The sequence below is a fragment of the Lepus europaeus genome, chromosome 18 (assembly GCF_033115175.1).
Source record: "Lepus europaeus isolate LE1 chromosome 18, mLepTim1.pri, whole genome shotgun sequence".
In the NCBI taxonomy this organism is placed as follows: domain Eukaryota; kingdom Metazoa; phylum Chordata; class Mammalia; order Lagomorpha; family Leporidae; genus Lepus; species Lepus europaeus.
In genome coordinates this window covers 38,525,760-38,547,530 of record NC_084844.1, presented here as the reverse complement: position 1 = coordinate 38,547,530, position 21,771 = coordinate 38,525,760, and the positions used below count along the sequence as shown (strand labels likewise).

Here is a 21,771-nt window from a genome sequence, read left to right as displayed (position 1 = left end):
CTTGTTTATCTCTTCTAATACATGAGCAATTATTTCAGTAATAGAAAAAGAAATTATTAAACTTTTTGCTTCTAGAATACTTTTGTGTTCAGGGTTATGTTTTTAATATTTTATAATTTTAATGTAATTAAGGAGTCCAAATCTGGATGTAAAATTTTGTCTATTGTATACAAAGTGAAATTCTCAGTATTCAAGGTTAAAATCTTTTAATATGATCATTGACACTGAAAGAGGAAATGGTTGTGGAGGGTTAAGGTAATAAGAAAAATATCTGATTTGCCTGTCTATAAAGAGGCAGGAAATAAAAGGTTAAGCTATTAATATGGATGTTGTCTGCTTATACTAAATAAATGGCTTCTATGTTAGTTCTTATCTTTTCTCTCCTAATCCTCCGCCTGTGGCGCCGGCACCCCCGGTTCTAGTCCCAGTTGGGGTGCCGGATTCTGTCCCGGCTGCTCCTCTTCCGGTCTAGCTCTCTGCTGTGGCCTGGGAGTGCAGTGGAGGATGGCCCAAGTGCTTGGGCCCTGCACCCCATGGGAGACCAGGAAAAGCACCTGGCTCCTGGCTTTGGATCGGTCCAGTGCGCTAGCCATGGCGGCCATTTGGGGGATGAACCAACGGAAGGAAGACCTTTCTGTCTGTCTCTTTCTCTAACTCTGCCTATAAAAAAAAGAGTGTATGCTCTCCTGAGTGTAACATAGCAAGAACTAGCACCTTGGACCTACATAACTCATGCTTATATTTTACTTGATTGTACATCCTCCTGAAATTGGCACTGAGACAGCCATCCTCCAGAGGAACTAAGCCAGATGGCTAAAGAGTTTGGTAATAATCCCTGTAACTCTTTGCATAGCATTAGAACAGTTGTCTGCCCAACAGGGGGCTTTGATGCCTTCAGTAAGGATTATTTCCTAATCTCATAGACCCACACAGAATGTGTAAGTAGAAACACAGCACAACTTGACAGTTGTTACATTGGAATCCCAAGACCCACAGTCCTGGAAACACCATGTCTTTTTTGGCCACTCTGGTAATAAAACCTCTCCCACTATGTGTGCTGTCTTGAACTGAGTGCTTGGATACCTTTAGAGTTAATGCCAACCTCCATGCTAATCTTCTTCCTCTGTTTCCTCCTAACAGCTGTCACTGAAGTGCAGAGCTCCTGAGGTCTCTCAGTACATCTATCAGGTTTATGACAGCATTTTGAAAAACTAATAAACTGGTCCAGTACCCTGGTCACCATGTCATCGGTGCAAGCCAAGAACTCTTAACTGGAAGAAATTGTGTTGCTGTGTAGAATCTGAACCCAAACACACTGAGGCCACCCACCAAGGTAGTGACTAGTCTAACCTGTGCTAGCATTAGGGCACAACCTGTTGGATAGTGTTAGCTTCCTGCAGTCATTTGTAACCACTGCTTCAATCACTTCCCTCCTCTCGCCACCTGCTGCTGCTGTCTGTCCTTACTGTGGGCTTCTCCATGCTGTGCCAATGGCTGGCTTTTTGACACCCTCTTTTGAGTGTAGTTGGATATTTTGTCATCGAGAGGTCATTTCAAAAGCAGAAAATGACAACAAATATTAAAGCAAGGAAAAGTGTCACTGAAACATACGCTGCACTTTATTGTTCTATATTTTTGTATATACGAGGAATTGAGGGAGCATTGTAGCCGCGGAAAGTGTTAGGACAGCTGACCGCCATTGAGCACACTGCCTTCCCTGCCCCATCCCGTGAGCAGTTGCGTCCTTTGTCATTTGGATTTTCACTTTTTTCTCCTAACTCCTTTTCCTTGGCTGAGCCTTCACACTTCTTCCTGCCCCAAGTTGTCATCTCACTTGAGCGCTCCACAGTTGAGAACGGCGGTCCTCGAATGATGTTTCAGGGTACAGGACATGTAGGACGTCGGCACAGAGGCTGAGAGCAAGTGGCGGTTACTGCATTCCTTCCCTGGGCAGACCCAGTCACGGCACTGATGAGGGAACGTGAGTAAAGGTGGGGAGCAGGAGCCAGAAGGCCCGCCCCCACCCCTCCCCTGTGCTGCTTGGGTCCCACTCAGATCTCACATCACAGCTTCACAGTTAAAACAGACTTTCGGTAATGACTTATCCAGCCCTACAGAGAAGAGTGGAGGCCGAGTGGGGTGTTATTGCCGGGTCTGCGGGCTCAGTAGCAGAGCTGAGTGGGGAGCTGCGACACGCCCCACATGGTGTTTTCACTCAGGCTTGTGTCCAGTTGCTGTTCTCTGCCATGCTTTTTGCTGTCTTCGTGTGCTTGCTTTGTGGCCCTTGACTTGCTTCATACTGATTTTGGTGTTCTGTTCAGTGGCAGCAGTGGCAGCAGAGTGTCTTTCCAGTTACCTGAAGGTAAATCCAGTTGCCAGGGTGAAGGAGGAGCTCATGTTGCCCATGTGCTCCTGCAGGGTGGGGCCAGAGATGACGTGAGCTTAGAGATGTCACAGATTCTCTTGATCCCTTCAGCTCCCTGTTCTTTAACTCACATTTCTTGGGCTCCAAGGCAGATCAGAGTCGTCCCAGAGGTCAGGTGGTTCTTGCCATCCTTGGAAAGACTGAGGGGTATCAAAGCCCCTCCTTAATACCTTGGGTCTGGTTCAGCCAAGAACGCTTAGTGGCACGCGCCCAAACACCAACCTGCTGCGTTCTCACTCTTCTCCCTGTGAGGTGCCTGCTGCATTGCCCTGTACCCAGCCATCAGGGCCCGTGACCAGGACTGCCCTTAGCTGCTCCTGTGCACACCAGAGGCCCACCAGGTCCAGAGGCCTCATGCTGTTCTTGGGGGAATTGTGGAAAGCAAGAGCAGAGAGTCACACCTGGCCCGTCCAGTCACTTCATGGCAATTGCAGCTTGGAGGAGCAGCTTCCTCAAAGCGATTTCTTAACCTTGAGAATTCTAAGCGTTACTTTGCTGGGGCCCAGGCCCAGGAAGTGTGTCCCTCGTTCACCACAGCTCAGGCACATGGGGAGTGTGCACAGGGTGGCACAGGGCTGTGTGTGGGAGGTGTGGGCTGGCGAGGCACAGGGTGGAAAGCCTTACTGAGACTCATTCATGGCGTCAGCTGGGCACAAGTAGTAAAGAAGATTCCTACGACAGATACAGTGTTCTCAGCTCAGAGCAAACATAGCTCCCACAGGAAGAGTAAGTGCCAGGGTAAGCAGACTGAATACAGTTCTGCACCAGGACGTGCCCCTCAACCCCGGAAACGGCTTCTCCTGGCTCCCCAGTGGTGAGGAACAGCTGCTGTTCTCAGCTGACCTGAGCCTGTCCTTGAACTCTTCCCTTCTGGGGAGGCTGCCTCCCAGCACGCCCTGGGCAGAGGGAGGGAAGGAGTCTGCTTCACTTGAAAGGGGCTCTCCACAGCTCCCCCTTGGTCTCCAGGTGTGGCTAAGGTTGCCCTCCGCGTGCCCATCTCCTCTGCCTCAGTGTGTCCTTGTAACGTCAGCTGGTGTCGTACAGAGGGCAAGGGAAGCACACACACACCCAGAACTCTTGCTGGTCAGAGGTTCCCTGAGTGTCTGTCCTCCCCCAAGCCTGATCCATGTGCCTGTGTTGTGAACTGTGGGACTCTGGGAGAAATGGGGCGGGGACGGGGACATGTAGCTCTCTGAATGCCTGTGATTCTTCTGTTCCTGTTGGGGTCTGTTCTTAGGGAAGGGTGGGGGGAGCTTGACCTTGTGTCTTCGTCAATAAATTCATTTACACAAAAAGCAGTTTGTGGCTTGGACTGTGTTCCCAGAACTGACGCCGTAGCGTGAAGGCACAGATGCACAGGTGGGCAGGGGAGCGAGGCAGCATTTAAAACTGTTCTTTACTTCCCTGGCCCTCCCAGGGGCTTAACCAGATGAAATCAAGATGGACTTGAGGAAGAACCCTGTACCTCAGGGAGACTCCTGTGGACCAGGCCCCAGACTGCCACCGCAGGCATCTCCCAGCAGCCGGGGCCTGCTCATGGAGCCTGCAGGTGTTCCCAGGGGCACCAGCCGGAGCGGCAGCAGCTTCTTTCTGACTCAAGGCAGGCAGCCAGCCAGCAGGGCCCAAGGGCAGGAGGAGCACAGCAGAGGCTCCCATCAGTTCCTGTTACCCAGGTGTCCACTCATCTCTCTCACCTTAGAAAAGCGTCCCCGCTTAGACCCAGGAGCTGCATATTCCCAAGCCACTCCCCCCCCCCCAAAAAAAAAAAAAGGCTGCTTTAAAGCAAGCTCCCCAGAGAGTTCAAGTCTACTCGCCTGTACTTATGTTGCTGGGCACACTGAGGAGCTGACCGCCCGGAGTGAGGGATCCGACTCCAGGCTGCCCTCGGACAAGTCAAGTCCCCGCACCTCCCAGGTAAAGCACTTTGCACAGCGCTTGGCACTGAGCACTTGCTCAGAAACAGCAGATGCTTTTATTACTTGGGGCTCCATGGCAGAGTGCCCTTGGCTGCTAGGATCATCTTGGTTGTCTCCATGCTACTGGGCTGCGGTTAACCACACTGACAGGGTTATCAATTGGGGAGGAGTGGGGTTGGGGTCTTAATTGAGGGTTGAGGTGAAGGATACAGAGACCTTTTCTGAGATCTAGCTGGCTCACGTCAGTTTGGAGGCCGGCACTGTGGCCTAGTGGATTAAGCATCCGCCTGTGGCACCAGCATCCCATATGGGCATCAGTACAAGTCCCGGCTGCTCTGTTTCTTACCCAGTTCCCTGCTAATGGCTTGGGAAATCAGTGGAAGAGGGTCCAAGTGCCTGGGCCCCTGCACCTGTGAGAGACCTTGAAGAAGCTCCTGGCTCCTGGCTTCATATCAGCCCAGCTCTGGCCGTTGCAGCCATTCAGGGAATGAACCAGCAGATGGAAGACCACCTCTCCATCTCGCCCTCTCTCTGTCTATATAACTCTGCCTCTCAAGCACATAAATAAATTTTTAAAAATAAAAAGTAAAGAGAATACTGTCAGTTTGGGCAAAGACCCCAGGGGGACCTTCACCTCCTGGGTGCACACTCTCCTCTGAAGAGCTTTCAAGGCAGGCTCTTGTGTGGGGCTGAGCTGGGCCTGGGGGTGTACGCTTTTTTATTACATTTCGAAAGGCAGATCTTCCACCCAGGGATTCACTTCCCAAGTACCACAGCCAAGGCTGTGGCCAGGCTGAAGCCAAGGGCAGGGTCTCGTGTGGGTGGCAGGAACCCAAGTCCTTGAAGCATCTGCTGCCTCCAGGGTGCCCGTTCTCGGGAAGCTGGATGGGGAGCAGGGTGCCAGGACTTGAGCCCGGCGCTCCGGTGTGGGCTGTGGGTGTCCCAAGCAGTCTTAGCCAGATGCCCTCTCTGGACATCTACATTTTTTAAAAGCTGCTCAGCTGTTCTTAACGTGCAGTCAGGGTTTAAGAATCCCTGCCAGAGAGACGCCTGTGTTAAACTACTTCCTCTTCGACAGCAATACTAGTGCGCTCCTGGTAGAAAAACAGTACAGCACATGCCTGTCTCGTGAGATTGTTACCTCCCATTTCTCAGGTGACAGGTGGCAGAGCCACGTCTTCTGACCCTGTGTGTCCTCGGCTTCCTCCCTCCACTCTCAGCCGCTTCTGACCTTGCTAGGGCCCCAGACCCCGGGCATGTTCGGGGCACATTGGCCCCAGGGTTTCACCTGGATTGTGCTGTCTTTCTCCGCCCCTAGAAGGGCAATTGGGAAATACTGCCATCTCGGGCACGTTGTTTCTGAGGACTCCCAAGTTTGTGGCTTCCTACTCCCACTTCATGCATTAATGCTTTTTGTGATTTGCTTAGACCCAGATTTCTTTTCCCTGCCACCCCCGGCTCCAGGAGGCCAGAGCCTGTTTATTTTAATACCTGGTGTGGCGCTTGGGAAAAATCACACCTCCCCCGTGGTTACCCATTTCTATCTTCTGAACACTAATCCTAGAATCCCCAGCAGCCCCCACACATGTTATTAGCAACAAGGATGTTTCTTGAAAAGTTCCCGAGTTGGCTCCAAACTTGCCATCTTGGGTTTCTCATTTAGCGTTTGCCCTGCTGTTTGCGATGCTGCCAATAAGGGGGAGGCTGATTTGGGGGTTGGTAAGACCTAGATTCTCAGCAGGAGAGGTGGCAGCTTCGAAGGGCTTCAGTTCCAGGTGTACCATTCTGAGAGCGGCCCGCCGGCTCTGGGATGTCCCTCCTTTGTCAGGTCCCCAGTGCCAGCAGAGAGCTCCGCTCGCCCCACCTCTCCCACTGTGGTGGTGGAAGAGGGGGAGGCTCCAGTCTAGTCTCTGGCTTTCTCTGCCTTGGTTTATTCAATCCCCATTTATGGTCAGCAGCTCCAGAACCAGGCCAAACACCCTCCTCAGCTCTGACCGGGTCTGTGTTCTCTCTGTCTCGCAGACAGGCCCAGGCGTCCGCTCCCTGTGAGCCTGAGCCTGGACCTCAGCCATCAGACGTCCTCGGCTGAACCAGAGCGGCCTGCGGCTCCAGGTCAGAGCCCAGGTCAGGGCCTCTGGAGGCCTTTTCACCAGGGGAATCCTGACCATGGCAAAGGGAGCAGGAGACCTGAGGGTGTGTGTCCTTAGCTCAAAGTGACTTGACTCATTCTTAAAGTCAGACCAATTAGTGGGGTTTCAATTAAAATCATGCTTTATATGACACGAGGCCAGCAGGAGGCCCTGTGGCTTAGCGTCCCCCGTAGATCTGAGAAGCCTGGCCCCACGGGACTGGGGTGAGCCCTGCGAGGTGTGTTATTTTCAGCCCACTCTGGGCTGAAGCGGAACCAGAACAGCAGCCACCAAGCCGGAGATCTTCGGGCCAGGGCAGATGAAAGATTCCCGGCTGGAAAGTGGGGATAGACAGTGCCCCAGATTTACTCGAGAGCCTCCTAGTGACCCCATTGTAGTCCCACGGGGCCACTCTGACTTCTCCCCCCATCAAAGTAGTGCTCTGGGAGAAGGCGGCCCTGGCCCTTCTCAGCCCTCTGCTTGCCTCCAGCTGCTGCCCTGGCCCTGCTCACGGCCCCACCCCAACCCCCAGGGGCCCACCTAGGATAAATGGGGACGCAGGGTGATGTTCACCCTCCCCTAGAATGCCTATGTTCTAAAAAAGCAAGAAAAATAGAGGCCACACACTGAGGTCTCCTGTGTAGGCCAGGCATTGTGGTAAGGACTGTGCACGCCTTCGCCCATTGACCCGGTCGGTCACAGAGGGGGACAACCAGTCAAGTCTCCATGTCAGAGAGAGGCACCAGACTCGACAGTTGCAGGGTCGGGTTTTAGAAGGGGCCCAAGTGCAGAGCCCACAGGAGGAAGAAGCGGTTCTGTGAGAGCGCTGAGCCCACAGCAGTAGGAAGGCACAGTGGAGCAGCCAGGGGTAAAATGAGGAACTCCCCAGACTATGGGGTCTAAAATGCACTTCCTGCCCAGGGCTGGATCCCAGCTCCATCCTGGCCCTTAGGACCTCGCCTGGCTGTGCTGCCAGCCTCCTGGGCTCCTGACCGCTTCCTGCACTCCTCCAGCCGCTGTAGTTGCTGTGGACTTGTGCTGACCAGGGCTCCACTCCTGTGGCCTCCCTGCCCCACGGCCACTTCTTCCAGCCTTGCTTCCTTGGAAGTTGCCTCCTCTGCTGCCTCCACTGGCTCCTCCCTGCTCTCCCCCAGCACACACTGGCAGTGCTCATCTGCACCCCATGCCCCCCCATTGCACTGTGGACCCCGCGAGTGTCCCACAGTACTTGTATTCCATTTTGCCTTATAGTACCTACTCGGCCCCTCTTGGCCTCAGCTAAAACAATCTACCTCACAGAATTGTGGGGATTAAGTCTTGGGGTGCAGGCAAGGTGCGTGGACGCTGTCCTGCACAATGCGAGTGAGCTACTGATGAAGTGTTGACGATGACTGCTTCAGAATAAACGCATGGATGATTTTGCCCTTAACCCTGGCAAATGCTGGTATCGTCCCCGTCTGGAAAAGAGGGGACCAGCGGTTTTAGGGGAGCTCATGATTGACAGGCAAGCCGCATTGTTTGACGCAGGCCGGCTTTGCCTCTCCCGGCGAAGGGTGAGCGGGACCACCCTTCGCTCTGTCCTCCAGGGCTGGAGAGGAAGAGCCTGCGTGTCTCCAGTTCCCCGCGCCAGGACTGAAGGCGGCGGATGGGGCAGGGTCGAAGGCAGAGCTGCGACGGGGAGCGGGTGCCGGGCGCCCGGCGGAGAGGAGACCATCGCAGAGCCAGAGTCGGGCTGAGACCAAAGGCTGCAGGCCCTTGCCCGTCCCTCTGGCCCATTCCCCCAAGCTAGAGCTCAGTTCCCGCAGGGAGTCTGCAGGGGGTGAAGGTCGAGGCTGGGATGGAGGACGCAGTCCAGGCTGCCCAGCGAACACGTCGGGCTCAGGGACCCAGCGGAACGCGCGCCCGCCGCCCGCCCTCCTCCGCCGCCGCTGCCGGCGGGAGCGGGCGGCGCGCTCCGCAGGGCGAGCAGGGGCTGGCGCTCCCGACCCCTCGGCGGACCGCACCTGCCCCCGCGCCGCCCCAGCCCGCCCCGACCGCACGGCGGGGCCGCCCCTTCTCTCCCCCCGGGCGGGGAGCCGGGGGCAGCGCCGGAGCCCGGGGGGAGCGCGGCCGGCCGGCCAGGGCAGGGGCAGCTAGGACGGCCCCGGGTAAGCGGCGGGAGCGGGCGGGCCAGGGCAGGGGCCGGGCGGCGGGGAGGTCACGGGTGGGGCGGACGGCCGGGGCGAGCGGGGAGGAGGGGGCTGGCGGGGAAGCGGCGCGGGGCGGCCACGTGAGAGCTGGCGCTGGGGGCGGGGGTGCCTGCGCGGTGCTGGAGGCGGAGAGCGAGCCGGGCTCCGGCACCCCCCCAAACTCCTGCCAAGCGGGTCCTGGGGAGCCCGGCATCTGCCGTCGCCCCCGACGCGAACGTGGTGGGAACAGCGGGCAGACGTGTGACCCGGTCCCCGGGATGCGCAAAGCGCCGGCTCTCGGCGTGGGGCAGGGACCCAGGTGTCCGGGAGGAAGGGAGGCCCCAGGAGCCAGGCTTTGGCCCCCGTGCAAGTCCCCGGTCTCTGGGCGGGTGCTGTCTGCAGACTCACTGCAGAGCGCAGGCCTTGGAGAGGCAGCGCTGGGGGGCCTGGGCCCCGCAGCTCGGGACAGACCCCTTCACTCCCAGCCCGCTGGGGGGCCTGGGTGATTGAAGCTCAGGCCTAGCACCTCCGACCGGGAAGAAGGAAGGGGCACCCGCTGATGGCCTCTGAGTTGAAAGCAGGGCCACACTTGGGCCTGGTGAGTTCCAGGAAGGTGGTAAGGTGGTCCCAGCCACGGGGGCCTCTCTTGCACCCCCTTCCTGAAGCTGAGCCCTGCTTTTCATCCCCCCCCCCCCCGGAAAAGGCTGGCTCCTGGCAGCCCAGTGTGGTGTCCAGGGGAGTCTGCAGCTTGGGGGCCTCCCAGGAACCTGAGGGGCCACACCCAGAGGAAGGCCAGGGCTCTCCTGTGATCCTTGCCCTCTCTCCCGCCCCACCTGTAGGCCTGCTTATGTAATTAGCCCCGCTGAGTCTCTCTGCCCAGCTGGCAGTCCCGGGATCCTGAGGACCTAGGGGCCTGGAGGGGCATCCTGGGAGGAGGATCTGGGAGTTGGGAGCAGCCTCTGTAAGTGCAGAAGCACCTGTTGGGGAAAGGACTGGGCGCGGGCCGGGAGGATCAGGCACCTAGTGTTAGCTGGTTCAGCGGTCTCGGTCTTCACTTACCTAAAGTTCTAGGTTTGCTTTGCTTTTACCTTCAATAAAATGCAGGGAAGAATCTCTCTCTCTCTCTCTCTCTCTCTCTCTCTTTCTCTCTTTCTCTCTTTCTCTCCACACACACACACACCATGTATGTGAGCTCATGCAACAGTGGGTAATGTTCCCTCCCAGGATTGCTAGGTGGCCCCACTAAGATTGCGGGAAACCTTAGGTGAGTCAAGGGCCCCTAGCCACCACTTAACGTGGCACCTGCTGTGTGCCGGGCACTTGGCTTTCCATGTACTACCTTGTAACACTCTGTGAAGTTTCTTGCCCAAGGTCACACTGTAGGTAAATGGCAGAGCTAGGAATCAAACCCTACTGTTTTTTTTGTTTTGTTTTGTTTTAAGATTTATTTATTTATTTGAAAGTCAGAGTTACACAGAGAGAAGGAGAGAGGCAGAGAGAGAGAGAGGTCTTCCATATGATGGTTCACTCCCCAGATAGCTGCAATGGCTGGAGCTGTGCTGATCAGGAGCCAGGAGCTTCTCCTGGGTCTCCCATGTGGGTGCAGGGGCCCAAGGACTTGGGCCATCTTGTACTGCTTTCCCAGGCCATAGCAGAGAGCTGGATCGGAAGTGAAGCAGCTGGGACTCAAACGTTCATATGGGATGCCTGCACTTCAAGCGCACTTCAAGCGGTGGCTTTACCCACTACACCACAGTGCCGGCCCCCTACTGGGTCTTACTCCAAATACTGCCTTTTGTTTCCTTTGCTGTGTGTACACATAGCCCATGAACTGTGTCCTGTGAACTGGGACAGCCTGGGGGACACACCTGTGAGTTGTGTATATGAGGGAGGAGCCTGCATCCACATGAGTGCACATGCGTGCTAAAAATCATGGCCCTGCCAGGTCCAGCAGACACCAGACCCATTTAGCAGAGGTTGGGTCACCCTCCTGGGTTCGGTCCCCAGATGGGAGGTCTCTGGTACGTAACCAGCCTCCCTGGTCACCGTCACCAGCAGAAAGAGAAAAGTTCTCTCCTCCTGGCTGAGAGATTAGCTTGGATTATTTCAAAAATAGGGGTGACCGGCCCTTTTTACGTAAATGCAGAGCAGGCTCAGATGGAGCAGGTCCTTTGCCCACAGCCCCACGGCTAGGAAATGCTGGGATTTTTACCTTCACTCTAAAGTCACAAGCTGAGCAAGCGAGGAGCTGATGAATCCGTGTCAGGGCTCTACCTCCTCCTGGGCCCCTGCTGTGCGCCGCTGCCTCTGAGCCCCGGAGGTGCCAGAGAATCAGACCCAGCCCTTGGCCCAGAGGCACTCACCGCTTAGAATCACTGAACTTGAAAGTTGGACTGCTGCAACAGTCGGAGAAGGGAACTGCCGTTCCTAGGCGGGTGGCTCTGGGCACCCTGCGCCGCCTCTCCTGTCTTGGGTGGGAAAGCCAATCCCTATGTTGACCTAGGGTGATCCTGCGGGCCTGCCTGGCGTCCTGTGTAGAGCCACAGTCCTCATCCAACGCAGTGCTTCTCGGTCGAGGGCCTCTGGAAATGTGCCGTGGCCTCTTTGGCCGTAGGATGGCACTTCCCAGGTGCCCTGCGGTGTGTGGGCAGTCCCGCACAGCAAGGGCTTCCCTCCACTGAGACAGCCTGGCCTAGAGGCCCTGCTCCGGGATGAGACGGATACAGGGAAAGCTGAGGTCTGAACCCACCCCAGGTCAGTGCTTTCACTCGGTTCTCGTAGCCTTGGTTGGGGAGTGGGACCTGGTGAAAAGTCAGGTCATGGTGCGAGTCCAGATGGTTGAAGGCACCTGCGGATTTGCAAGGAGAGATGGAGGAGGAGGAGGATGCCAGGGCTTTGCATAGGTGGGAAAAGAAAGGCACTGCACCACCGGGCAGTAGCAGCCCCAGCCAGGTCCTGGAGCCGGGACGTGCACTAAGCCCTCCTCTTCTCCCCACAGTCCATCCAGGCGGAGGCCGCAGAGGGCCCGGGGCCGGCAGAGGCAGCGATGGTTGGTCCTGACGGTGGCTGAGCCCCCCGCCCCTGGAATATGCAGCCCTGGGGAGCCCCAGGCAGCGGCAAGGACGCGGTGGCGGAGTGGGGCGGGAGGCATGGTCTCCACCTACCGGGTGGCCGTGCTGGGGGCGCGAGGCGTGGGCAAGAGTGCCATCGTGCGCCAGTTCCTGTACAACGAGTTCAGCGAGGTCTGCGTGCCCACCACCGCCCGCCGCCTCTACCTGCCTGCTGTCGTCATGAACGGCCACGTGCACGACCTCCAGATCCTCGACTTCCCGCCCATCAGCGCCTTCCCTGTCAACACGCTGCAGGTAGAGGGGCCCTCGGCGGGACGCGGGGGGCAGGCTGGACTCCAGCCCTGGTGCCAGCGTCTTGGGCCACCCTGCTGAGCGCTGGTCCAGCAGGAGTCTTTTCATTTGTGTGCTAGTTTAGTCACCAAATATTTGCCGACTGTTTAATGTGGGCCAGGCCTTGCACTGGGCACCGGGGCAGAAGAGCAAGCAAAATGGATGGGGAGTTTCGTCTGCAGGCACTCGCAGTCCGGGGAGACGGTGCTACCGTGGGTCAGTGCTGCCTCTGCAGGCACAGGCCATCCGCACCACCCCCCGCCCTGCACGTGCTGGGCTGGCTGGCGTTGCAAGAGGCCATGGCTCAGCCGAGGCGGCTTTAGACAGGGAGGGGCAGTGGAGAGAAGGGCAGGGGACACGAGCTGCCTCTCAGTGCTCCAGGCTTGCCCCCCCGCGACCTCAGAGCCTCCCTCCACGTTGGCTGTGGAAGGGACCACAGAACGGCCAGGCACCGGGCTAGGTGTGCTCTCAGAGATGCAGGACCCTCGGGCCGGGTCTCTTGCCCATGGGCCCCTTCTCTTAGGTGAAGCGCTGCCTGCTGTCCTCGTGACCTGCCTGCTGGGCACCCTTCCTGCAGGGTTTGGATTTAAAGGCCCCCAGCACCCTCGCTTATGTCGCTCCCTGCCCTGGCCTGCTGGGCCCAAGCCATCTTTCCCTCCCTCGACCTCCACCGAGAGGGAGCGCAGTGCAGGGTGTCTGCTCGCAGGAGGAAGCTCCTGGCCCGAGTGTGTGCAGGTTTGCAAGCAGGTCAGGCACAGGAGGCCGGGGACAGGGCGGGGCTGCTTGTCACTGAGCACATGCACCGGTCTCTCCATGTGGCGGTGGGACTGGCCGGGAGCTCAGTGCTCACCACTGCCTTGGCGGCACCACGCAGGTGGTTCTGGGCCCTGCCACAAACACCTGTCTCTCCCATCCCGGCACAGGGGGTCTGCACCAAAGACACCAGCTTCTGTCCCAGAAGCAGGGAGGCTGAACTGGCTGAGCCATGGGTCCAGGGACAGGGCCTGCAGGTTCTCCTCTGAAGGAGACAAATGGCACCTGGGTGATGCACAAGTCTGGCCCCGAGCCTGTACACCGAGCTTTATTTTTCTGTACTTTGTGTATTTATTTGTTTTTAATGCTTCCTCTGTTTTTTTGTTTTGTTTTGTTTTGTTTTGTTTTGTTTTGGACAGGCAGAGTTAGACGGTGAGAGAGAGAGAGACAGAGAGAAAGGTCTTCCTTTCTGTTGGTTCACCCTCCAATGGCCGCTAGGGCCGGTGCATTGCGGCCGGCGCACTGCGCTGATCCAAAGCCAGGAGCCAGGTGCTTCCTCCTGGTCTCCCATGCAGGTGCAGGGCCCAAGGACCTGGGCCATCCTCCACTGCCTTCCTGGGCCACAGCAGAGAGCTGGCCTGGAAGAGGAGCAACCAGGACAGAATCTGGTGCCCCGACTGGGACTAGAACCCGGGGTGCTGGCACCACGGGCAGAGGATTAGCCTAGTGAGCCGCAGCACCGGCCCATCTATGTCTTTTAAAGGCAGAGTTACAAAGAGAGAGATCTTCCATCTGCTGGTTCACTTCCCAAATGGCCACAATGGCTGGGGCTGGGCCAGGCCTAAGCCAGGAGCCAGGAGCTTCTTCTGGGTCTCCCACATGGGTGCAGGGGCTCAAGGACTTACGCCATCTTCCACTGCTTTCCCAGGTGCATTAGCAGGGAGCTGGATCGGAAGTGCAGCAGCTGGGACTTGAACCAGTGCCCTTATTGGATGCTGGCCCTGCAGGTGGAGGCTTAACTCACTGCATCATAATGGCGGCCGATTTTTTAATGTAATTTTAATTTTTGAATAGGAAAGATACAATTTTTTAAAGATTTATTAAAATTTATTTGAGAGGTAGAGTTACTGACAGTGAGAGGAGAGATAGAAAGGTCTTCCATCTGCTGGTTCACTCCCCAAATGGCCGCAACGACTGGAGCTGAACCGATCCAAAGCCAGGAGCTAGGAACTTCTTCTGGGTCTCTGACACAAATGCAGGGGCCCAAGCACTTGGGCCATCTTCTACTGCTTTCCCAGGCCATAGCACAGAGCTGAATTGGAAGAGAAGCAGCCGGGACTAGAACTGGTACCCATATGGGATGTTGGCGCAGCAGGCCAAGGATTAACCTACTGAGCCAAAGCTCCAATTTCAAGATACAATTTTTTTTTTTTTTTTTTGACAGGCAGAGTGGACAGTGAGAGAGAGAGAGAGACGGAGAGAAAGGTCTTCCTTTTTGCTGTTGGTTCACCCTCCAATGGCTGCCGCAGCTGGCGTGCTGCGGCCGGCGCATCGTGCTGATCCGATGGCAGGAGCCAGGTGCTTCTCCTGGTCTCCCATGGGGTGCAGGGCCCAAGCACTTGGGCCATCCTCCACTGTACTCCCGGGCCACAGCAGAGAGCTGGCCTGGAAGAGGGGCAACCAGGACAGAATCCGGTGCCCCGACCAGGACTAGAACCCGGTGTGCCAGTGCCACTAGGTGGAGGATTAGCCTGTTGAGCCACGGTCAAGATACAATTTTTTAAAAAGGTTTATTTTAGGGGCCGGCGCTGTGGTGTAGCAGGTAAAGCCGCTGCCTACAGTGCTGGCATCCCGTATGGGTGCTGGTTTGAGTCTTGGCTGCTCCACTTCTGATACAGCTCTCTGCTATGGCCTGGGAAATCAGTGGAAGATGGCTCAAGTCCTTGGGCCCCTGCACCCATGTGGGAAGACCTGGAAGAAGCTCTTGGCACCTGGCTTCGGATAGGTGCAGCTCCAGCCGTTGCAGCCAATTGAGAAGTGAACCATCGGATAGAAGACTTTCTCTCTCTCTCCCTCTCTCTCTCTCTCTGCATCTTCTTTCTCTGCATAACTATGACTTTCAAATAAATTTTAAAAAAAGATTTATTTTAATTATTTGAAAGAGTTACTGACAGGGAAAGATAGAGATCTTCCATACACTGATTCACTCCCCTAATGGCCACAATGGTCAGGGCTGGGCCAGGCTGAAGCCAGGAGCTCTGACTGGGTCTCCCAACATGGGTGCAGGGGCCTAAGCACTTGGGCCATCTCCTGCTGCTTCCTGAGGCATATTAGCAGGGAAGTGGATCAGAAGTGGAGCAGCTGGGACTCACACCAGCAACCATATGGGATGCCGGCTTGCAGGTGGTGGCTTAACCCATTATGCCACCACACCAGCCCTGAAAGGTAGAATTTAGAAGCTCAGATTTTGGCCTAGAGAAATCTCAGCCCACCCACTACCCCCACTCTCTGTAACCATAATCACTGGCTTTTTATTCATATTTCCAGGATTTCTTTACTCAAGTAAGAACATGTGTTCTTATTTCAGCCGTCCTTACATAAAAACAAACAGTAAACTCCATACTGTCTGTCCTCGTTTTGTGTTGGCATTGAGTCTGGGAGGTCGCCTGTCAGTGTGTACAGGACTCCCTCACTGTTTCTCATGGCTGCACCGTGCTCCACCGAGGAGACGTCCCTGGTGTCCCCTGTTGACGGACAGAGGCTGGTTTCCAGTCTCGTGCTATTTCAGACACTGCCGCAGCGAACAGGTTGTCCATGAGTCACTTTGCACGTTGGTCCGTACATCCATGGATGCTTCCCAGAAGCGGCGTTTCCTGAGCCAGGGGCGGAAGCAGCCTGAATCTGGAAGGCGTCACCAGAGTCCCCTCTGTGCTCCCTGGCAGCCGGGAGAGCCGGTTTCCCTAAAGCCTGGCCATCAGAGTGTTGTCAGATGATCAGATCTAATTTTTCACGATCTGCTAAAGGTGGTGTGACAGCTTCAGTATTTCATGTGGAATTTATTGGAATCTCTGATTGAGTTTGGATGAGCACCTTTTTATGTGTTTGAAAGAGCCTTTATGTTTCTTGTGGAAACTGTTGCCCGCGTTTCCGTGAGATTCTTGGCCCTCTTCTTTTTTTTTTTTTTTTTTTTTATTTTTACTTTTGACAGGCAGAGTGGACAGTGAGAGAGAGAGACAGAGAGAAAGGTCTTCCTTTGCCGTTGGTTCACCCTCTAATGGCCGCCGCAGTAGCGCGCTGCGGCCGGCGCACCGCGCTGTTCCGATGGCAGGAGCCAGGTGCTTATCCTGGTCTCCCATGGGGTGCAGAGCCCAAGGACCTGGGCCATCCTCCACTGCACTCCCTGGCCACAGCAGAGAGCTGGCCTGGAAGAGGGGCAACCGGGACAGGATCGGTGCCCCGACCGGGACTAGAACCCGGTGTGCCGGCGCCGCAAGGCGGAGGATTAGCCTGTTGAGCCACGGCGCCGGCCGGCCCTCTTCTTGATCGACCTTGATTGGGGACTTCAGGGTGTCCAAGATTTCAGCCCTGGAGCACAGGCAAGGGACTTGGAGTAGAGAGATACTGAGAAGAGGCCCTGGAGTCCCCAAAGCCCAAGCACCCTGATGCCGCTTTCTGAAAATGAAACAGTACATTCTGCCCAGATGCAGGTGAGATCCAGCCCGGGAGAGCAGGGCTCCCTGGGGCTGAGCCTCAGGTGTCCCTTCCACGGCCCCTCTTCTGTCAGAGGAGCAAGTGGAGGTTGGAGGACATAGGCAACCCACCGAAGAAGTGGCCAGCCAACCCCTGTGGAGACCCCCCACCCGGCGGCTGAGCCTCCCTCAGCCCCTGTCTCTGGAACTAAACTCAGTTTCCACTACTGCTCTGACTTGACACGGTTCCCCGATGATCTTTTTTGGAATCTATCGAAACCCCGCAAAGAGCAAGCTGGAAGACAAGCTGAGCTTCCTCGCTTCCTCCCTTCAATCGAGAGGTGAAGGGAGGGACAGCCCAGCCTCTCCATTTGGGGAGCCCCCAGAGAGGAGGGGGGCAGCCTGAGGGTCCCTTTGAAGAGGCTGCATGTTGTGGGGGCTTCCCCAGCAGAGAGTCTGAGAGGACAGGAGCCTCTCCCACCCTGGGACTCCCCACCGCCCTCCGCTCCTGGGGGGGAAGGGTGGGCTGCATGTGCGTGCAGGGGTGCCGCCCTCCCAGAGGTCGCCATGGCCCCCGGACTGCAGTCTTGCTCGGCCTGAGAGGAAGCCAGTTCGTGCTTTCGGATGGTCTGAGGTTTGTCCTCAGCATCCTCCCCTGCACCAAAACTTACAACCTCAGCGCGAAGAAAAGCTGCCACATCATCTCCCCGGGGAGATCCGCTGCAGCATCGTGCGAGCCTTTGAGTTGGGCAGGGCTGTTCTGAAGTCAGACTTCACCCAGCACTGTCACCACCAAAGTCTTGTCCCTTGAGTTCTTTCCGGGAGGTGGAGAGCCGGCTGTATCCCCCATGCCTGGCCCTTGCCCCAGCTCAGCGCAGCAGCGGGGGCGTGAGACATCCTGATCTTCTGTCTGGGTCCTCCAGGGAGAAAGCCCTGGCTCGCTCTGTTTTTCCAGCTTCAGGAACCCCCTTCTTTCCATATGCTGGCTGCCTAAAGTGCTCTTGCTACTTGCATCTGTTGGCAGGTTAATTAGCTAATTAATCTCCGAAGGAAGCTGCTCTTTAGCCCACTCAGCCTTGTTCCGCGGCCCCTCCCTGAGAATTTGCCACAAACACCCAGGAAGTTCCAGCTTTCTGGAGCTGCCCTGGAAAACTGCTCTTACATCTGCACCCCGCCCCCCACCCCTGCATGCATCCGGTCTTAGTCGTTTTGTGCAGTGTGGAACATGCAGAAGCAGCGCATCAGGCAGCAATCCAAGGGCAGCGTTAGAGCCAGGTTGGTACCAGCTTGGGCCGGGTGCTGTTCAGGACCATGGAGAGCTCAGGAGCCTTGGTATGTGGACGCATTTGCTAAGAGCCAACAGGGCTAGGCAGGGAGACTGGGAGGAAGGAGCATGTGAACTGAGGAGGGCTTTGGCTCTGGCCCTTTCAGGAGCTCACAGCAGGTGTGTGAGAAGCAGGCGTTCTAACAAAGGTACAATCAAAGGGTAGTTAGAATATGGGAGATGGAGGGAGCAGTCCTCTGCTTGCAGGGAGAGTAGGAAATTAGGAAAACTCCTTGGAGGAGGCACTAGAGCAGAATCTTGGAAAACAGAGATTTCAACAGGTTCAACAGCTGGCTCAGGGCTAGGCTCTTCCAGGCAGGTAATACATGTAGAACAAAGAGCCGGCTGTATGGGTGAGGAGACCAATTGGAACAAGACCAATCTAACCTCCAGATGTGCACAAGTGAGTGCCTCTGTAGGCCAGACACCGTGACCTGCTGTCCTGGCTTGGGAGTGGGGAAGCTGCACACTGAACTCCACTCTTCCTGGGCCTGGCCTGTAGGGGATGGTTGGGTGGGGGAGGCTTCAGGGGCAGTGGCAGGAGAGCACTTAGCAGGCCGGGGGCGGCCGCTGGGGGCTAGCTCTGACCCTGGGACTTGCTGTGAGGGTTGCAGGAGTGGGCAGACACCTGCTGCAGGGGACTCCGAAGCGTCCACGCCTACATCCTGGTCTACGACATCTGCTGCTTTGACAGCTTTGAGTACGTCAAGACCATCCGCCAGCAGATCCTGGAGACGAGGTGAGGGCTGCGATCGCCTGTGCCACCCGTGGACGCCCCATGCCAGCAGCTCTGGAGGGAAGGGGACAGTGGGGAGGGGGTGTAGTGAAGGGTGTGTGTGCCCCTGGTTCCCACACATCCACTGCAGTGCGCACACTCCTGTATTCTGCTGTCCCCATTTCTGTTAACTCATTTTGGGACCCTGAGCGTGCGGGTGGCTAGGCTAGGGGAGTGGCTAACAGCAGAGTTCCAGGGCCACTCACCCACGTGACTGTTGGCCAGTTAGCAAGCCTCGGCCTCCTCCGTAAAGTGGGGATTAGAAATAGTGATCCGTTGTGCTGCTGAGAGACTTCCCTCAAGGGCGGAGGGCCCCGCAGAACACAGGGGACGGTGGTAAAGGCCCCGTGGTGCCGAGAACTCGCGAGGTTCTGAGATCCCGGCCTCGCCCCGCAGGGTGATCGGCACCTCGGAGACGCCCATCATCATCGTGGGCAACAAGCGGGACCTGCAGCGTGGACGCGTGATCCCGCGCTGGAACGTGTCGCACCTGGTGCGCAAGACCTGGAAGTGCGGCTACGTGGAGTGCTCGGCCAAGTACAACTGGCACATCCTGCTGCTCTTCAGCGAGCTGCTCAAGAGCGTCGGCTGCGCCCGCTGCAAACACGTGCACGCCGCCCTGCGCTTCCAGGGCGCGCTGCGCCGCAACCGCTGCGCCATCATGTGAGGCCGCGGGCACCTGCAGCTGCGTCGGGGCGGCAGGAGCGGCTCCAGGCCACATCTCCCAGTGACAGGTAGAGGCGAGAGGGAGCCTCCCGGTCACCGCGCACTCCCCTCCCGCCTCGCCGGCCGGTCTTCCTGGGACAGCCGCCTTCAGGCTGTAGTCAGCGCCGTACCCAGCCTGGCCTGAAGGGGCGCCCCAGCCCTTGGGGGTTGGGGGTGAGTGCGTGAAATGCAGAGGGGCTGCCTTAGCCGGGCCCCATCCGTCTTCTCCCGAGTGTGTCTGTCAGTGCCCCGCGTCTGTTGGTCCTCCCCTGTGTCAGCCGCCCTCCTGTGCCCCTCTCCGCCCCCAGCTCCGTTCACAGGGCTCTCATCTCCTCCATCCCCCTGGCTGCAGATCCTGGCAGCCGGCTCTTCTAAAAGTCAGCAGCACCGGCACAGGGCAGAGAGATGGCGGGTGGCCCAAGACCACGACCAGGGGGTCGGAGAGTTGAGATCCGGGATCAGATAGGGGGAGAAGGCTGAGCTCTCCCTCCTTTGGGGAGACCTCTCCTGCCAGCAGCCCCCAGAGACACAACCACCTACCTTCCAGCCTTAACTCGATGGTCCGTCCCTGCCGGGTACCCCGTCCCTTCTTCCTCACCCCAAGGCCAGATCACCCTCTGAGTTAAGACTTTTTATTTTCTTTGACAGAGTATGCAATGGGAATGCCCTGAAGGACAGATCCCTTTCCGCGATGCCAGGTTCAAGTCCCCCATCCCCTCCTGCACTGGGGGAGGTGGAGTTCTAGGGGCTGGTGGTGGGGAGGGTGGTGCCCAGGGGGAGCCGGCTTGCATCAGTGAAGATGCTCTCTCCCTGCCCCACCAGCCGGACTGCCCAGGCCCTGGCTAATCTGAGGAGAGCAGCCCCCACAGAGAATCATAGGGATGCCCGTGCTTGGGGAGCTAGCCTGCATCCCCACCCTTGGGTGGAGGCCCTCAGGATCTGACACCCCCGTCCCCACACCAGTTAGCCCTACGCCCTAACTCACACTCCACCCCATTTTCTTCGGCTGCCTGGCCGGGTTTCTACCTCTCGTCACCGGAGCTGATCACTGTCAGTTTTGTACCAATTTAGAAATAACAATAATAGTGAAGATTCTAGGAATGGCCTGAGGGGTTCTGGGGGATGTGGAGGGAGGGAGAAGTGGTGCCGTGTCCCCGCCGCCCCCTCCCCGGCCACCTGGCCTGGCATTGTTAGAAGCAGGGCAGGCAGGACAGCTCAGCTGTGGTCAGCCTCGCTGAGGCTGTGGGGCACTGCCCCCAAGATCCTGTCGCCCGGGATGGTGATGGCAGGGAGTCGGGAGGGTCACGGGTGGAAATTGGTCATCGCGATCCAGGGTGGGAGGGAATCTGTGACTCTCTTCCTGCTTCCCCAGCCCAGCCCCACTCCCTCCACCCACTGGGGGTAGCACAGTCCTGCAGTGACCGCCCTGACTGTGGGCCGTCCAGTGTCCCTGGGTTCTAGTCCCTGCTGTGGCCTGCTCTCTCCGAGCCTCCCTCTGAAGCAGAGGCAGCGGCTCCCCTTCCCCACACTTCTGCGTGGCTGGGAGGGTACGAAAGAGGGCCTGCCCCCCATTGTGCCTGCACCCCTGCCCCCCAGTTCACCAGGGGGCACGGGTCAGGGGTGGCAGCATCTCACATGTCCCACAACCCCCAACTCTAAGGCACCTGAGGTAGAGGTGGGGGCCTCAGGCCTCTGGCCACCCCCTGTGGGAGCCACTGGAAAGTCTCCCCTGAGAGGCCCCCCTCGCCCCTCCCCTCTACCCTAGGTCCAATTTCAGGTCCCTCTACCCCCCATGCTGAGTCTCTCTGTCCTCTCCGCTTGCCCCCAGGGTCTCCCACCACAGGGTCTGGAAGTGCGTGTGACACCCATTGAGATGTTATTGGAAGTCAGATTAAAAATCAGGGAGTGTTTTCCCTCGTTTCTGTACCAAGGTGTCTGCTCCATTCCTCACAGTGGGAGGGGAGGGGCCTGCAGGACTTGCTGGAAGGGGGTTGAGGGTCCCAAAGTCTGGGGGATCAGGGGAAAGAGTGACACCTGTGTCCTTTGCACCCAACTCTGAGTTCTCCCAACTACAATGATCTGGGTGGGAAGCATCCCTCCCCCCTGCCACTCTCTGGAAATTGTCATAATGTGACTCAGGCTGTCCTCCTGCTGCTTCTCCCTCCCTGGCCTTTCAGCCATAACTTCTTGGCTATTACTGTGTCCGGAACACTCCCTGCCCTGAGTGAGCTCAGGACCAAGCTGGAATGGCCTTGGGCAGCCTGTGGCCCTGTCCATGGTGCTGACCCCGACCTACCTGCCATTTGAAGATGATGGTCTGGCATGGTGGCTCAAGAGAGGCTTCCTCTCTCCTCGGCTCCTCCCCTCCAGTGGGAGAACACTTGAAGCCACGCCTCCCTGCACCAGCACAGTCCTAGGGGGAGGGGCTCCAGGACAGGCCTGTGTGCATGTGATGTACAGAATCTGTGCAAACAGGTGGGCATGGC

At 57.3% G+C, this 21,771-nt stretch overlaps 2 protein-coding genes across 4 annotated transcripts in view; both read left to right on the top strand.

The window, feature by feature from the left end:
- The window catches only part of AP2B1 (adaptor related protein complex 2 subunit beta 1), a 159,778-nt gene extending 156,062 nt beyond the window's left edge, over positions 1 to 3,716 (top strand). For all 3 annotated transcript variants that reach the window (XM_062175575.1, XM_062175577.1, XM_062175568.1), the window contains one exon: positions 1,141 to 3,716. In XM_062175575.1, the coding sequence (XP_062031559.1) occupies positions 1,141 to 1,215 (75 nt within the window). In that variant the 3' untranslated portion in view covers positions 1,216 to 3,716. The remainder of the gene's footprint in view (positions 1 to 1,140) is intronic.
- Positions 3,717 to 8,545: 4,829 nt separating this feature from the next.
- Positions 8,546 to 21,195, top strand: RASL10B (RAS like family 10 member B). Its single transcript, XM_062216674.1, has 4 exons — positions 8,546 to 8,617; positions 11,637 to 12,003; positions 18,420 to 18,544; positions 18,977 to 21,195. The coding sequence occupies exons 2-4, from the start codon at positions 11,788 to 11,790 to the stop codon at positions 19,245 to 19,247; spliced, it is 612 nt and encodes a 203-aa protein (XP_062072658.1). The 5' UTR covers positions 8,546 to 8,617; positions 11,637 to 11,787; the 3' UTR covers positions 19,248 to 21,195.
- The last annotated feature ends 576 nt before the right edge of the window (positions 21,196 to 21,771 follow it).

Coding starts and splice junctions, on each gene's coding strand:
- RASL10B (XM_062216674.1), top strand. CDS start 11,788: ATGGTCTCCACCTACCGGGTGGCCGTGCTGGGGGCGCGAGGCGTGGGC. Junction 12,004..18,419: donor TCCCTGTCAACACGCTGCAG/GTAGAGGGGCCC, acceptor TGAGGGTTGCAG/GAGTGGGCAGACACCTGCTG. Junction 18,545..18,976: donor CAGCAGATCCTGGAGACGAG/GTGAGGGCTGCG, acceptor CTCGCCCCGCAG/GGTGATCGGCACCTCGGAGA.